This window comes from Varroa jacobsoni, unplaced genomic scaffold (assembly GCF_002532875.2).
Source record: "Varroa jacobsoni isolate VJ856 unplaced genomic scaffold, vjacob_1.0 scaffold_1421, whole genome shotgun sequence".
In the NCBI taxonomy this organism is placed as follows: Eukaryota; Metazoa; Arthropoda; class Arachnida; order Mesostigmata; family Varroidae; genus Varroa; species Varroa jacobsoni.
The window spans coordinates 118,474-134,344 of record NW_019214323.1 but is presented as its reverse complement, the minus strand read 5'-3'; the positions used below and the strand labels follow the sequence as shown (position 1 = coordinate 134,344).

The 15,871-nt window shown below is 41.0% G+C and overlaps 1 protein-coding gene across 5 annotated transcripts in view; it reads right to left on the bottom strand.

The window, feature by feature from the left end:
* LOC111269845 (choline/ethanolamine kinase) overlaps positions 1–15,871 on the bottom strand; it is a 32,678-nt gene that overhangs the window by 3,512 nt on the left and 13,295 nt on the right. For 2 of the 5 annotated variants that reach the window (XM_022849708.2, XM_022849703.2), the window contains 8 exons: positions 9,811–9,963; positions 9,209–9,284; positions 8,050–8,199; positions 7,702–7,835; positions 4,472–4,641; positions 3,491–3,690; positions 3,102–3,316; positions 2,751–2,919 (listed from right to left, as the gene is read on the bottom strand). In XM_022849708.2, coding sequence (XP_022705443.1) covers positions 2,868–2,919; positions 3,102–3,316; positions 3,491–3,690; positions 4,472–4,641; positions 7,702–7,835; positions 8,050–8,199; positions 9,209–9,284; positions 9,811–9,963 — 1,150 coding nt within the window. In that variant the 3' untranslated portion in view covers positions 2,751–2,867. Of the gene's footprint in view, positions 1–494; positions 545–2,750; positions 2,920–3,101; positions 3,317–3,490; positions 3,691–4,471; positions 4,642–7,701; positions 7,836–8,049; positions 8,200–9,208; positions 9,285–9,810; positions 9,964–15,871 lie in introns of all 5 variants that reach the window. The other 3 variants (XM_022849706.2, XM_022849707.2, XM_022849704.2) reach the window with 3 other exon arrangements.

Here is a 15,871-nt window from a genome sequence, read left to right as displayed (position 1 = left end):
GTTTACAAACCACTGTTATATACATCCGTCGATCAATTTAAATATATATTGCTAATTAAAATATATCACCCTTAGTTGCACAATGTCAATAGTAGCACAACCAACAATACATTCGAAGCATCACTTCTACTATTATTAGCTTTGTATTACGATGGAAGATTATCGCCCCAAGAGTTCTAAGCAGGCCCCACGCCCTGGGATCCAAATGTGCCGTCTAGACGTGTTTTCCTATGCCTCTGTGATGTTTATTCATTTGTTGAATGTACACCAGTCGTTCCTGAGCCTTTTTGCTCTGCATTTATGCATTTTTTTCTAGTATACACAGTGTCACATACGCCCAGGTGGAACAGTCATATTACATGAAACTATCCATTTCCCGCCATTATCAATCATCGTTGACAAGAATAGTATTTCTCTCTTTGCGTGTACACTAGCGCCGCCATATAAACAAATGAACAATCCTGAACATTAGATGACAATTAATACTTTTTTACCTGAAGATCTTTTTGACCCTTAAGAGTTGTCGAAGATACGAAAAAAATTTCTGAAATTGAAATAAAATAGATAAACATGGATCTTGAATTTAAAAATGTAATACGTTATTGATCAACTTAAAAATGTTATATTTGATGAGTTAACTTCGTTACTCTTGTTGATTATTTTATATTTTTTTTCATTCTTGCTACAAGACAGCTCTTTAATTATATATTTGATTTCCCGTATTGGTTTGGTAAATTTAAATAAACTTTGAATAGACTTAAACTATTTTGTAAATGTGTATGGCATGAGATACTCGCACAGAGCAGCTACCAGAAGTACATCATTTGTGTGTTTCATTAATTTTGTACGTGATCTTTACTGACATGTGGTGGTCCAAGGAAAGTGTAGTCGTCGGGGCAACGATTGCACCCGGGAAACAAATTTTGTGGTACACTGCGGTGCGCTCAAACATTGTAACAATCAAGTCGACCAAATCACGAATGCTCAATGGCCGTCCCTTTCGTTTCTGCCTGTAGGCACGAACGAGCTCGATAACAATCTGACTTTTATTTACCTGTAGCTAGTCTTTGCGTTTGCTGCGCCAGAAGTTTTGTATATGGGTACGTCAAGGATGAAGCGTCCCACTAACTTTCTTTAAATTTAACACGTCTGTCGCTCCATCTCATTCCCTTGTTTGCAGATATTTCCTCACTAATTCGTATCATACACCATTGCCACGAAGTCCTTAGGACAGGTCACCAGATACAACACTGAACGTAAAAAGATGGCAACTAATAGCAGTATATATATATGTAGTTGCCAAGTCATTTTTACGTTCAGTGCTAATTATATAAACGCAAAAGTTCACTTTGGTATTAGGGAATCAACAAAATCTATTGTTATAATGTTTTTCTTTGCTCGATTCATGCTATTAATAATATGTTTCCCGTAGTATAATATTGCAGGTGTATCGTTTGACATACTATAGTTACCAGTTTGAAAAACTTGGTGTTATTATCGAACTCAGTGAACCAGATGATTAAGAAATTTTTATCACGAAAATATGATCTCATCTTTGCTATGCGTGGTTAAGACCGCTTCAGGGTTACCGCTCATCAAGTATCTCAGGCTTAAGGTGTAACGTCGAGTCACTTAACATTTTAGGATCAAAACAATGTCGGATGATTCATTAATTATCCCAAATAATCACAGTTACTTGACTTACTCAGCAGATGGGGTTGGTCTTGATTACTCAGTACATAAACCAGAGAAGCACACTAGGATAACGGCTGATCCGAACTTGTAACCATTGATGATTATATAGAAAAAGTTTTTGGAAATAGTTTCTGCGGCACCTCATATTGATGTAATCGTAATGAACAAGGATGCATATTTCTGTCGTAAAAATATTCAGTAAAACACCACGTAACACAAATCGTTACAACGCCGGGTCCAGGGGCGTATAATTCGAAGGACACAAAACCGACTATTCAGACAATATCGCTTCTGGCAAACAAGGAGAACGGTAGGTCGATCATGTTCAGTCATGACGCTTTCGGAGTATTGCATCTAAATGTCATATAAAATAAAATATATACGCTTTGTCTGCCGTGTATTTTCTCATGTTTGAACCGTCCCCTTACATTCTCCTATGGTAGATATCTACTTTTGTTTCTTAGTGCCTGCCCTTACCGGATACACGCTACTATCGGGTTGTTGCTTCGCCACCTTCATTAACTTTCTTAACCGGCCCAGTCGGGTAAGCAAATACAACCATGGATAGAACAGTTCAGTGATGGTTTGCCTCGAGGATTTCATTTTATCTACATGCGATCTGCGCACGACAGACTACTTCCTTCTTTACGTTGAGAATTCACCCGAGAAATCTTGCATATGGTGTTTCCACTGACCATTACAATGTTAGTTGATCCGATGACTGAAGTCATCGTCCCCGCAGAGATCAATGCTTTAAGCTGCGTATGAAACGCATGCCCCGGCAATAATTTCTGCACGCACCATGCCTCATACAAGGCGGACCTTTCATCGTATCATCTAACGTTGCCCTCTTTATTATCTAAATTGACCTTACAACCCTATTCCGGACGTCGTTTGACGCTCGAGTATGCAGGTTTTCGTACCCAAAAGTGTTCTGCCACGGACAACAGGACCAGTTTCCACTACACGCAAGTCTTGCTAAACAAAGGCTAGAGGGTTGCACAGTACGTCCATGCTAGCGATCCAACTTAGCTAAGGGTAAATTCTTTGCTTACTGACTCGACGCTTAAATTTATCCGCCAGGCTCTTCGGTAAACCTAATGCTTGTTGCCCTTGGGCTGCGACGCTCGATGTTGGTATGTAGCAGTTCGAACAATTATGTGCGGATAATCTTAATTGCCGAGTTCAAAGTACTCTCTCAAACGATCTTTTAGTTCAAGGTACCTGCAACGAGTACACAGAAATGCTAGTTATAATTACATGATTACCTTATCTTTATTATTACCTTTATAATAAGAGTACAGGTTACTCGTTATGACTAAGTGATGTATCAATGAATGTAAGAAAACATCTAGTGTGTCGTAGCTGTTTTCCATATGCATACGAAACTACTGGGTTGTGCTTACCGAGTCAGGCGGGCAGCACCGTACTCCCAATACCCAAAGTTGATCTTTGACGAATGTGCTGAATTAAGGGCCCACAAACTCCAGAAAATGTGAGACGCCATTGTGAAGGTCTCAGCCTCCATCAGGAGATGTTCAACCGTGTTTACTTTTGGATCAATGTCTCGGTGAACTGATGTACTTTTGAGTGCAGCCAGATATTCCTCCAGGAAAGCACGCTAAAAAGATGTCGTTAACAACGTTACACGACTAAACATAGAAAACGACGTATGCATAGTAGCTAAGATGGTCATCTTCACAAATCGTTATCATTAATTTGTCGATATTACAAATGAACCTTCAAATTACCTATAAACAAAAAGTAAAAAAAAGGAATCGCTAGTTATATTTACCCTTTGATCCTCGCTAGGATAGTTCTCGATAGTTTCTTTGAACAGCGGGTATTCCGGATAACTGTAGTCATAAGCCCACTCGCAGAAGTGATTGGCAATGTCGAACCCGCGATAATTATACGCGCAATACTCAAAATCTATGAACACAAGATTCTCATCAAGCGAACTTTCATCGTTCGCTTGCATATGAAGGATATTGCCTAAAAAAAGAAAAGGAAATATTTCTTTAGAATAGTATCTACGTTGAAGATGCGAAAACCACGTGCCACGTGCTGATTATACCGCAGCTCTTCATCATACAGATTTCTCATCAAGATGATTGCTTAAAACAGACCACAAAAGGGAAGCCGACTTTGTACTTTCCAATAGAACTGGTTGTCACGCCTGCTGTGTCACGCATTAACACTGTCCTTGTATCCACGCAACGGCAATACAATTAAAGCACGCGAGCACGTACATACAAATGCGCCATTACGAGAAATCAAGTGATTTACTATACCGATGCAACCGCCGCAATAGTATACGTAACGGCAAGAATATCAAGTAGAACTCAAGTTATCCACGCAGTACCGTGATGCCTATGATAGACTCCCTCGCTATAGATAAGAATTTCTAGAGGTAGATCTGTTAACATAGCATAGCGTGTCGTCTGAAGTGAGCTAATACTAGAAAATCCAAAATCGGTCAATATAAAAGCACCGCATGATATATGTATGTGTATGAACAAAAAAAAGCTGTTGTTGTGCATGGCCAGTTGTCGTTATCGTTGACGTAATAGATGACGAGATATACAGACTAATGCGCAGATGCATCAAAGGATGCTAAGATCGCCAAAATACGTACATTTTATAAAACTACAACAATGCAGTAAATAAGCATTGACTACCGCTACAAGCTGGTAATTCAAAGAGCCTTTTTGCATTTGCATACCCGACATCGTACGTAGAATACAAACATAAGACAAATACACGTAAGTAATACCTTCTTGAAGATCGTTATGGCAGAACATGATAGGCGATTGAGCTTTCTTAAACACCTCGCGTAACCAGGCCATCTCCTGGCGGTAGTCGAACTCCATAAGCATTTTGGCGTACGGTAAGACCTCCTTTCGGATGTTGTCCACTGAGATTGCTTTACGCACCTCTAGCCACCTATACCGTCGTTTCGTAACCGTTAGTACGTTACATACAGACAATTCAAGTACATGTTCCATATATTTACGCGTCGCATAATTTCTTAAGTGCTCAGTTGCAAAAATAGCTATCGTTCTTTTAAGCGACCGATTTCTATTTAGCTATAATATTTAGCACATATGAAACAAATAGTCGAAAACTTTTATTAGATCTATTGATTTGTGTATAGAACAGATCAAATTAACTAGGCGCTTTGATTATCGCTGATATCTCTACAAAATGTGTTGATCGACCCGAGATCCGTGACCAGACACCCAGGACATGGTTCCATCACGCTTCTTGTCGATTTAAATGTCATAGCAAACTTCGCACAGAGAGGTGAGTTTCCACGTTCTCCAGATACCGGCCTCTTGTTGCTGTTGTTGTTGTTTTGATAGAGCTCTTGTTGCTATTAGTAAGGCCTCTCATTGCAGGGTCCTATCCTTCAGCAACAGAGCTAAACTTCAAGATCGCTCTCTCAAGTAGCGACCCGATCGTACAGAGCTAAATAAGGCCGATCGGCGGCCAAGTCAAGATCCAATGTGACGTCACAATGGCGCGACGTTTTGGTCGCACGCGCCCTCAAGCTTACTCTCTCTCTCTCTCAGAGCTTTCTTTCGCTCTCTCCCTCTCTTTCTCCCTCTCCCTCTCGTTCTGTCTCTCTTCTCTGTGGTTTTGGACGCGTGCGCAGTTCATTAGACATCAATTAATCGAATCGGACTCTTCTTACAACAAAGAGTAAGACCAAAACAGGCACGATCGTGTAAGGCTTATACGCATACACAGTCAAACATACATTTTTTGGAGTAATAAAGGTAAACTAAGAATTAATCATAGGAGAGGGAGCTGAGGAAAGAGCGTCCAAGTTTCGGCTTTGGGATATCCGTCTGTACGATTATTTCTGCGCAGAGGTAGAATGAAACTTTGTCGGCTCTTTGTGCTCGCAGAATCGTATCTGTCGTTCTTAGTATTGCTCGATATTTGTATTTACATGCGTTAGTTCAGTAGGCAGGAACAATGGCTAGGAGCTCCTAAGAACATTTTACCTAAGTATACATTTTCTAATGTTATTCGTTTAATAATAGGCGCTAATGACTATCAGAACATAATCGTCGTTTCTAAAAAAAACGTCGGCATAGAGAATTAGTTCGTTACAAACATTTGGTTTCGGTTTCTTTACGGAAAAAGTTTCGTATAGTTTTTGGCAAATTCAGCAGTACAAGTAATATGAATGATCACTATTACTTTTGATTTATGGCCGGCACGATGTTTTCAGAGTTACATCAAACGTAAATTTCTCTATTTCCAACTTAAGCCTGTTCATATCTAATTGTTATTATGCAAGCCCTATCTATCTCTCTATCCATCTATTTATCTGTGCATACCTAAGCTAAACGTTTTACGTCCGGTATTACTATCGACACTATACCATGTTAACCTAACTCATCATCATACTTTTCTGCGTTAACGATGCCACCGATGGGTTTTTTGCTACGAGATTTTATAAAGCAACGACAATTTCTATTAACAACTTACCGAAACCAGAGTCCATAACGAAAACGGAAAATGATATCTAGATAAAGCAGAAGAGCAAAAATTTTGATTTAACTTGGCTTCTAGTCGATTCGTACTAATTTTTTTCGAAAAGAAAGACGCCATAGCACAATAAAAGTGGCACCAGTATCAGCAGTGACATGTTGTATGACTATATAGTCCCTATACTTCGCATTAAATACACGACAGAAGAATGTTGTTGAGATGAAACCGATATTAGACCTGAACCGGGATGTGGGTAGTCTCGGCGGGTCGAGGGGCAGAGGTCGAAGTGTGGCCTAATGAGCCACCGCCGACGGCCTTCCAAAAGAGTCGAGGGAGGCCACTGGTCACTGACCGTTAGGTTCTCTGAAGTTCGCAAGCATGCCATCCCATAGTCGCCATTTGACAGCTTGTTGTCAGATCGAAGCTCTGCATTTAACAGAGCTCCGGGACTCATCGAAGCTGAGAGACTCCTAACAGTCAGTGATGGTCGGTTGTTGTCTCTGATCCGAACGTCTCAGGCGAACGGACTAACGACCATCGTGGGTCATCAGAATGTTGATGCTGCTGATGGAGTTGTAACGTTTGTCTCAGGCTCGAGGCTTGAAAACGCGATTGTGTTTTCGTCGTTTTGTGTTCGGGGGGAGCACTCCCAAGCAGCCCTAGCACAAGCCAACACTAGCAACAATCAAAGTCAACGCCTAACCTAACCCTAGCTAGTGGTCCGTTATTTCGTATAGACATTTTGCCATATATATATATGTATAACTAAATATTGATTGATAAATGAATGAACGGCCCCAATACTATTGTTTTTCTACTTCGATTCTAATACAATCATAATCCTCGCGATAAAAAATGATCTTGATTGATCGATATGCAGAATCAGCATCTATTCTTATCCCAAATAACAACAAAAGTCAAATACACGCGCAACATCAGAAAACGAAACAGACAAAAACGCTTATGGCACACAAAAGTCTCTTATAGAGATAATGAAAATGCCGCTAAAACAATAGAACTGTCTTTTCTCTAGCAATGTAAATATAAATATATGCATATGTAGGCGCGTAATAGGTATCTGTATTAGCGATAGCCACATAACATATATAGAACGATGTACACAATCATAAAATAAGCACGTACTTATATATATATAAGATGCTTGCAATGTAGTAAAATGCTATATATATATATATATATATATATATAGCATTTTACTACATTGCATTATAATATATATATATATATATATATATATATATATAATGTACACATATCTAGGGAGAGACAGGTAATAACTACACTCCAAACGCAGCAAATATATGGCATATTAAACAGTAGTTTAGAAACCTACCTATTTCGGCTTTGTTTTAGCGAATGAGTGCTTCACAATCGCATAATAAAGATCGATTCAAATCCAGTACATACATAGATATACATCGTGGAACAAATAGAATAGAGGAAACAGTGATAGTGCTCGCTTATTATGATTGAACTTACTTTTCAACGTTATCGAAGAGCCACGTTGGCTCTTTGGTCAGCGGGGCCTGAAGAGCATGTAAGCGCGCTAACTTACGAGATATCGACCGCGAGATGTCCGGCTGTCTGATCTGCTCCGTAATCAGTGCCTGAGCCTGTGACGCCAAAACGCAAAATAATAAGACACAGCACGCACGTTTGTATGAGTCGGCATCAAATAACAGTGCCTTCGTTGGTCCTTAAAATTATTTTAGCAGAAACCGATTCCGTTGTTTACACCTCGATCCTAATCGACACCGAAACCAATATGTTTATCACTTGTACAATATTACTATGATATATTGTCGTTTTATAGCGTTAGTTACTAACCGGAATGTACTCTTCGAGTCGTCCACCAGGGAACACGCCATAGAGTTTTGGTCCAAGAGCCCGTTCGGCAAGCAACGTGCAAATGATAGATTCGGTAATTGTTGACGTGTCTTGGTCGCCATGTATCTGACCATACATTCGCATTAGCACCTACATGTCCAAAAACATTGACAAGTCAACGTAAAGGGTAAATTAAAAGGTCAAGATTTCTTTCAACTCGTTTAAAGTACATATATTTGCAGTTATTGCCGAGCAGTTACTTGCAAAACCCGAACTTTAGCTACTAGAGTTCGAAGCGTTTTTTGCGTCTCGCCGTATACTACAGTAAACATAAAATTTATAAATTCAGCGTAAAGTAAAATGCGTCATGGTCGTTGTAGAGATCTCGACGCTTTGCGTACATTTGACATAGGTTTGTGCCTTATTTTACATATGTAACAAGCCGATTTTACCAGTCCAGATGCTGATGTTTTGATCCTAGCTAGACAAATCTAGAGCATATCACTGTCGTTTTGTACATGAGGGTTGTCTAGGAACAGTGCATGAAGCTGGCAAGTCTTGTCAGGCGATTGTAGCGACATGTATTATTATCTATTTACTATATTATTTTATTTATTACTATATATTATTATTACTATATTTATTATTTTTTTCTGTACAGAGTTCGAGCTCTTTTAAGCAAATATCTGCAAATGCAGTAATAATGCGATTGCGTACTAAATTGAAGCGCACGTGAAGCTCTCTTGGTGTGAAAGTGGGCATAGGCAAGTTTCGTTTTAACGTGGAAGACACCAGCCTTCTAAAGCTACTTGAAACATCACTCAAATTCCCGAACGGTTCTATTACGAGTTGGGCCCGTCCGCGATTCACGAGCACAAAATCAACCGCTAATAGTAGCATCGTACATAGAGCGAATGGTCCTGTTCTGCGTAAGCAGCTCAATCTGGGTTAAAGTAGTTGTACCGTCTAACAACGTGAACCGAATAAACTTCATCGCAGAAGAGTGCATCCGTACAGTATCAACGATGATCTGACCATTGATTAGGAAGATCCCCTAAACAGGTGGTTTATCGTATCTTCGCGTACTACGCTCACTGTGTAATTCAAATAAACACTACATCCATAAAACGGCAATGATCTCCTAAACAACGTAATTTACCTGAGATGGTTCCCCGCACAGGGGGGTGTGAGTCTCCGGCAGCGAACAATAGTAGAGGAGATTTGATAGGCCGCCACTGCAACACAAACCACTCCGTTTTATTCATTAATTCTATGTACTGAAATATATAATGATAGCATATTGAGTTGTTTTCTATTTTCGTTTAACGAGTCACCATAAAGTTACAAAACAACAAATCAAGCAGAGGAAAGAAAATGCAAAAGAAGAGGTGAAACAGGAGAAAATTACATTAAATAAAGAAAGCGGCAACAATTTTTAAAACCCTAGCAATGATAAGCCCTTCATACCGCTCTTAATAATTGGCTAACCTATATCTCGTATTTGGCAAATGCGATCATATGAGAACTACCTATCAGCAAATATGATATCGCTGTTACAGTTCATCGGGGGTAGTTGTTATCGTCTTCCTGTGTAAGTGATAAATCTCAGTTTTCCGTGAGCGGATTTGCGAGTTACGTGAATCTGCTGCAAATAGTTCGGCAATTACGTGGCCAAAAAGGCACCAATGTCTACCATGATGCCAAGACGATTAAAATGAATTCTGCTGACGGTGTGAAAATAGATTCAAAACAAGTGCTTACCCAACAGTTTTGAAGATCATATCGTTTGAGGAGATCGATTTCCAACTTCCCGAAAGGAACTCCCGACAGATTTTGTACGCTTTCGACCGCATTTCTGAAGAGGCTGCACAACCCCCTGTAGACCAGGCCCCAGCGAGCTTCTTTTCCGGCTCGCTGAAATCGTGAAGCCAATAGTAAAGTCAAGCATACCATTAAACTACTATTGCAGTTGAGCTATATATATATATATATATATATATGCTTAGTGCCCATCATCGAAAAGGGCGTTTCAATCAATTCTGGATTTTCTCAAATTCAGAAATCGACAGCGTGCAGCTGCGGTATCGCAATACGAGACTGTGGTTTGGAGACTCGTTTCGTTATTACGGTTGAGGTCACCGACAGCGGAGCCCTTGCACCTCACTATTATATTGTGTGAAAATTAACTGGATACAGAAAAAGAATATACGTATAGAATACTAGCCGAACATGTAACCACCGTCATTGAGATAAAATTGTTCTTACTAACAGAATTTCACTTGAATGAGCTACTTTTCATCATACATACAATGCTTCCCTTTATTCCAGGAAGATAGCATACTATACGAAATCGAAGTTGCAAACATTTAACGATAAGAAATGTCCTATGAAACCAATTACTACCACACTAGTTCAGGGTGAACTCAAAAATGAAGACATACAGTTTATGTACAGTCTATGATGTAAACATTGCCAATAAATTATATTTTAGCCGTCTAAAAGCTTAACGCGCGAAGAATGCCCCCAAATGCTCGATACGCTGCCAACCTACAAAGTAGATTTCCACCTACGTTAAGGGATTAGTGCACTTTACTGTATTTAAGCGCCCATTAGTCCCAACACGATCTATACATCCCGCCAGTCTAAAGGGAAAGGGTAACTTGTTTTAGCGGAGAGTCAATGTTGGGATGAGTGCTCCATATGGATCGGTCGTAGACAACAGGTCCGCTCAACGCGAACGATTTGCGACGCAAATAAAAACGCTATTAAATAAGAAATTCTCAGTTAGAAATTAAATTCCTGTGGCTACTACCGCTATCAGTATTGTTCTTTCTCTGCTGCTTATTTAGACTTGACCTGTACCACGTTGCAGTGAATTTTCAACACAGCAGCTAAAATAGCAGCTTGAAGACAGATGTCTTCAGATCTGAGAAACCAAGTCTAAAAAAGGAATTTTCTCAAAAGGACTCCCCTTTTTTGTACGACGACTACGACCCGATTCTTGTAGTCGTGTGATTATGAATGTCAAAGAAATGATGTATGCCAAAAGATATAAGGTGTGGTCTTACTTTGTTAGCAGTCTTTTTGTAACCGTCCAAAGGCTAGCCATGAAAACCGTATGTGATCACCTATTACACCAGATTATTGTGGAGAGTTCGCGAAAGTATTTTAAGTTCTCTAGCATATTCGTAGTTATATTCTCGAAGGAACTTGTAACGAAACTTCATATTTGAAGGTCAGGGGAGGGGAGGGGAGAGGAGGGGGGTAACTAGAGGTCTAGAGCTTGCCGTTGGCTCTGGTCTAGCGGTATTAAAGTCGCCTCGGTCACTCGGTTAGGCGTACTGCCTAACCACTTACTTTATCTGAGCAGAACTTCCTACGACTCTAACCAGGCGGTGGCGCGACGTTTCTTCGACGAAGCAGTTCTATGTTTTAGCTCTATATCTTCCAATCATCTAGTAACAGGTTCGGCTCGTTAGCTAGGCATAGGGTCGTTAACGTAGGCTAGGTTGGACCGGACCATACGGCAGTAGTCCGAAGCATAGTATGTCTTGATTCAAAGCGGTAAAACACCACTTGCGCTGAACAGCTCGCGGCGTTGGAGCCGGCGCCCGCGAAATGCGAAGACTCTTTATAGGGCTCAAGCTATCGACAGGACTCTGTTGTGCTACGTTCGCCTCATTTTTACTGACCTTTAGCTTGCAGAGGGAGGCAGAGACTAGGCAGATTGCAAGGTACTCCAAGCTGGAGAAGCAACCCAAAGCTTCTTGGTCATTGGAGTGCGAGAGATGATTAGAAGGCTCAGTGCAAACGGGAGAGGAAAAGCTGTGCGAGATAAGCCTACAGACCAAACCGTCGCCCCGCCGACAAACCTGAACCCAAGGTCGCAGAGTGCGCAAAAGGACCTGCAAGTCTCTTTGTGGTCTATGACCCATGATGGGTTCAGCTCGTTGCGAAGGGCTCCCGGCAGCGCTGAGGAGCCCATGACAATGGGGTAGTGAACACCAATGCAAGATGCTAAACATCTTTTCACACCATGGCGAAGAAAGACTGATATGGGAGTCACATTCAGTAGTGACGAATTTACTGGTGGGTGTAGCCAGATTGGCGGACACCCATGTTATGGCCTGAATATGGCATGAAGAACCGAAATAGCATTCCTAAATTGGCTCTATATCGACAACACCTACAAAGCAGCAGTCAGATTTTAGTGGACAAAACTCTCACAACATTAACTGTGCCAAGGATGTAATTATAAACATGGACACTTGTGTAATTAGAAATCTACACAACGGGTATTTATTTATTGGTGGCTTTTGGTTAAGTGCGCAAATTCTTATGTCGTACCATAGGATTTCTTCCGAACGGACATATATTTCCTATACCGTTAAGATAAACCAGGAAGGAGGTATGTTACGAAAGGACTGCGCTGAAAGCAAAAGAAGGCTGAACAATTAAACCAGTGTCTGGTTAAAATAATTCAGAGTTCTATCTAATAATGTCGTTGGCGACATCAGAGATCAAAGCCGATACGACCCTCCCTCAGTGCCGTTGTTCTTTCTTCCATGTTTGCGTCCCTTAGTTGAGGTACAACGCAGCTATTAGCTGCGAATAGCGATGGACGTCACATTGTTTGCATCATCACAACGCTCATAACAACAATCCATACGAGAGCATAACGGTGAGCGGCATGAAGACGAAGCTGGACCTCGACTAGGGCCAAATGGTGGGATAAGAACCGACATCCTAATATCTACGGTAGTGCGCATAGCATCCAATATTTGTACACGGTCTGTACGCTGAACGGCTATCTGGGAGATACGTCCCAAAGGGAGTTCGGCACAGGGAAAACCGTTTAACAGAAGCGGTAGTCCCGCTTCTGTTAAACAGTTAGTCCTTGATAGGTTACGATGTATGATCCAGACCACGACGAGAGGATGTATTGGTGAATCGGTATTGGACTGAAATTTATCGTGGACAGAACATCTGATGTCAATATACATTGTTTGATTTTTGTTCTGCTCGATGTTGTTACCGCGGCTCTAGGTGATGACTCGTATCATATTGTAAGACAGCAATAGAATGAATCGATAATAGATACATTATTTATTTCTTCAGAAAAAAGCATTAATCATCATGTCGATAAGTCAATAACAGGAAATTCTTCAGGCAGCTGTGAAAATGGTTAGAGAAGTCCCGTTGTTTTGTTAATTTGAACGTGCATTTATGGAACGTACATACAAACTAAATAAAAAAACGTAGCACGTTTTGAGAAGTGCTGGCGTCCAGTCTACTCCATTCACGTACAGTTATTCTATGAAGAAGTGAGCCTTTCCTGAATCACCTAACGGCAAAGTTATGTAGACTTTTTTACGTAAGAAATCGCGTGAAAAAATAGAAAAAAAGGGTAGACAAGAATACTGATTAAAAATAGAAACACGACAACATACCAACGGGAGCGGCGACACCCATCGCGTGCTAGTTTTGTCGCAGATTTTTCTGTGGGTTGATGACCCACGCCAAAACAAGACGTTCAGGAGAAATGTCCCTTGAAAAACGCTTCTGCCATCTTCCGTTTCACCGGAACGAGGGAATTTATGTTTGACAGCCTTGCTGGATTCGAATTCGATCGACGGTAGTTTTTTTTTTTAATGAAAAACAGCGTTGTAAGTGTCGATAACTCGACTGGAATTCAGCTGCCGTTGTAATGGGTTCCCCACTTACCGTGGGCGACACGTCAAGTATGTCTCACGCATTAAAATACGATATATGAATTTTCTTCGTGTCATCGTGCATATGACACATGATAGGGTGTTATAAGATGAGGCAGAAATGTAAAATTAGTGGTACGTCGAATATAAACACATGTCTCGGTAGCGTAAATACGAGTAAACCTACCCCCAAACATTATGAACGTAGTTGTCAACCCCATCGGCAACATGCCCAAGTGGAAGCTCAGTTGACTGGGGCCAAACATCACTGCTTGGCAATGAGTGATAGCGGACGCTCAAATCCGATCAATACTGCTAATAAGCCAACTATACTCTACGGCATTATTAGCGCTTTTAAACAGCTGGCAAAATTTGCTAACTAATTTAAAGCTATCGAAGGAGATTTACACCGCTCAAGTTCTACTTTCCCTAGCTCGCCACAAGTGGAATCATCACCATCCCAACGTTCAATGGCAGCAACCTCACGATGGCCACGAAAATAGCAGCGAACTATATATACCCTTTTAACTCAGAGGCTGGCCACAGTTTGTAAACTACACATTGTAATACGTATACCAAGCTGACTTACCTTCTTCTGAGATCGTGCAAAACCAAGTTATTGGCCCAAGTCTGATTACGTCTTATGTTACTATTGGAAAACGAAATTTGACTGGAACTGCATCATTCAAAATGTCCGCAAAATACGACGATGCCAGAAAAGGATCGAAAGCAGCATCCACTTTAACATCCACGGCATAGAGGCATGTAGACGACAGCTGCGACGTTCGTTCCCCTATGAATGAACACCTCTTTGATTTAAGCTAGATAAGGTCCTTGTGTCCAGCTTTCCCCCGTTCTATCATCGCCTTGGTAGAGACAACTTCTATTATAGAAGTATAGGGACGGCGTCAGCCAGCAACAGACAAATCACCTTACCCAGCGATCGCTATAACTGGGTGTATATTCACGCTCTCCAGCGTCAGCAGTCGCTGGCGTTCTGAAGGGTGGCGTCACAGAGACGACATTAACGGTCGTCTCAAACCTGTCGAGAGCTTCCGCGGTCGTAGCGACGGCGCTGATCGCGTGGCCGCGTTACGCGCCGTTAGGTCTAAAACGACCGATGACCACGGGGGGAAGGTACACAGCCGAGGTAGATACGCAAAGCAGACCAACAAATAAAGCAAAGGCAGCCTTGCATCAAATAATTTCCAGAGAACAGTGCCATGCTGGATCTGCCGGACCGGCATGGCGGCATGTTACCCATTTGTAAGACTTGAACTGCTATTTTTTTTGAGTGACCTGCTTATTGGTCAGAAATGGTCTATGCTTAAGAGCTACAGCAGGCGAGGAGTAATTAAGAATAATTAGAGTCGCGACAAAGAATCGTCATACTTGACGTTGATATGTACGTACATAAAGGTGCGGCAAATTCTTTAGAGACGAAAACTCTCACATATGTAATGTGTTCGAGATTTGCTATGGTTCAATTTGACTAATAAGAATATAGAACAAAAAATATACATTTTTTGACCCTATTATCGAGCTCACAGGTTCTATTGCAATGGCTGTCGGTCAGCGTAATATGAAAAAAAATAATTGCAAGCCCAATTCGAGTAGCTTTTGGGTTTCTAAGAACACCATTTTAGTCCTTCTCAGACCAGCTTCTTAAGCAGTATTTTTACGGTCCGCGTCGAAGCGTCGGCGACGCTTAACCCTATGGGACTATGGTTATGCGTAACGACAACGACAACCATTTACTACTATGGACCGATAGACACTGAGCGATGACCGGACATTGCTTTGTTGTATGGCTACGATAATCAGTTTTTTGTTTCATATCCGAAAGAGATTTCACTCTAATTAAGAGCGATAATTTATATCGATTCTACCATGCAGAGTTACATGGAGTAGATTCGTCCTTGTGAGTTTAGAATTCGCTAGCGCATATAGAACGCTACTACACGATCCGGGTCGGCTGGCAAAAATCAGTCGGTTGTGTTTGGATCCAGAAGCATTTCATAGGTCAGAGCGGTTGACGTCAAACCGTTAGAGGAAACCACATCAATCAGTCTAACGCTAAACGATTCTACTTTATATATATATATATAATA